The following is a 1,432-nucleotide window of genomic DNA, read 5'->3' as shown; positions in this document are numbered from 1 at the left end:
TGACCCAAAGTTGGGTTGAAACAACCCAGCATTTTTTAGTGTACCGCTTTTTTTTGGGATCACAGGAATTATGGCTTTGAATCGTGGGCTGAACTCACTGCTTCACTAAACCAGACCACACTACTCTATCACTGTATATCTGACAACCGGTACAGTTGTATTTATTGTAATCATCAAATACAGTCAGTGAAACCTTGACATGACTCAATTATTGCTGTTTTTTCATATGCCAATGTTTAAGGATGTTATTGTAATAAACTAACTCTACAAAATCATATGTTGAAAAAAATGGTTTCGTTAAGGAATTTTGGGGTTGGGTGTCTGTGTGAGAAACTGTGAAGCACCTGGATTTTGGGAAAGCTTGCAAGTATTGTAGGGAGTAACTCCTGCAGCATCAGAGTGACTTCAAGAAGGTGAACGTCAGCACGGCTCAACTGGTTTCCCACAAGGAACTGAGAGTTTGCAAGACCCTAAAGACACAATCTATAGTTTCATGTTTCCAATGTGGATAATCATGCCTCAAAATGGGAGCATGAATAGTGTTTCTTGTAAAGCGTCGACTGTGTACCTTTTCAAACACAGGAAGAATGCGATCTTTGGCCTTTTGCTCTATATTACTGAGGTGTTTCTGTTTGTTTTCAGGTGGTGTGAACGGATACATTATAAACAAATCCATGAGATCACCGATTCCCTCTGAATACATGTCGATCCTTCAGGACAAAAACACATGCATTCAGTTATAATTGCTTAGGTGTGGTGGAAAAGCAAGGCCACTTGGAATCATAACACTTTTCATAAAAAGTTGACTTTTACATAGCCCGTTCTTTAAGGTCTTTTCCATATAGACTGTATTTTCCAGCGATGTAATTCAAGATAGCCTTTGACTGCACGAGCTGCATCCCGTCTATGTCAACCAAAGGCACCTGCTGAAACATCAGGGCTCCATCTACATTCAAAAATACGAATATTATTATTATACAGGACTATAAAACAATACGAGATGAGGAATTTACTGAATATTTACCATTACCATTCAGCAGTTTTTCATACTCCTCCCGTTTGGTCAAAAACACTTCCTCAAACTGTAAAGACGACACAATAAATCTAAACCCATAAACCCATTTACAGTGTTGGGCAGTAACGCGTTACTGTAATTTGATTACTTTCTTAGTAACGGAGTAATTTAACGCGTTATAATTTTCAAAATAGTAATTAGAGTAGTTACAAGCCGAGGTCTCTATACGTTACTGCCGCGTTACATTGCTGACAGAATGCAGTGATTTATAATCTAGAGATTGTAAAAAGGATGTAGCACACGCGCTGTCGAGTCAAGTGCCAGTGGATTAGAGACCTGCTCCCGCGAGACCCTGGAGCAGAGACTGGAGCAGAAATTTGCGTGTTCACGAATCCTCTCATTATAACACACGAATTG

General features: G+C 39.4%; 1 protein-coding gene across 1 annotated transcript; it reads right to left on the bottom strand.

Annotated features, from left to right (window-relative positions):
* Positions 1–272: 272 nt before the first annotated feature.
* Positions 273–1,127, bottom strand: LOC107707815 (glutathione S-transferase-like; the record flags this gene model as incomplete). Its single annotated transcript, XM_016511907.1, has 4 exons — positions 273–470; positions 569–710; positions 814–946; positions 1,031–1,127. Coding segments are annotated over 4 exons (570 nt in total), but the record flags the coding sequence as incomplete, so codon positions are not given.
* Between the last annotated feature and the right edge of the window lie 305 nt (positions 1,128–1,432).

Source organism: Sinocyclocheilus rhinocerous, unplaced genomic scaffold, assembly GCF_001515625.1.
Source record: "Sinocyclocheilus rhinocerous isolate Xijiao unplaced genomic scaffold, SAMN03320098_v1.1 scaffold8839, whole genome shotgun sequence".
NCBI lineage: Eukaryota > Metazoa > Chordata > Actinopteri > Cypriniformes > Cyprinidae > Sinocyclocheilus > Sinocyclocheilus rhinocerous.
The sequence above is the reverse complement of the archived record's forward strand: the minus strand, read 5'-3'. Positions and strand labels throughout refer to the sequence as shown.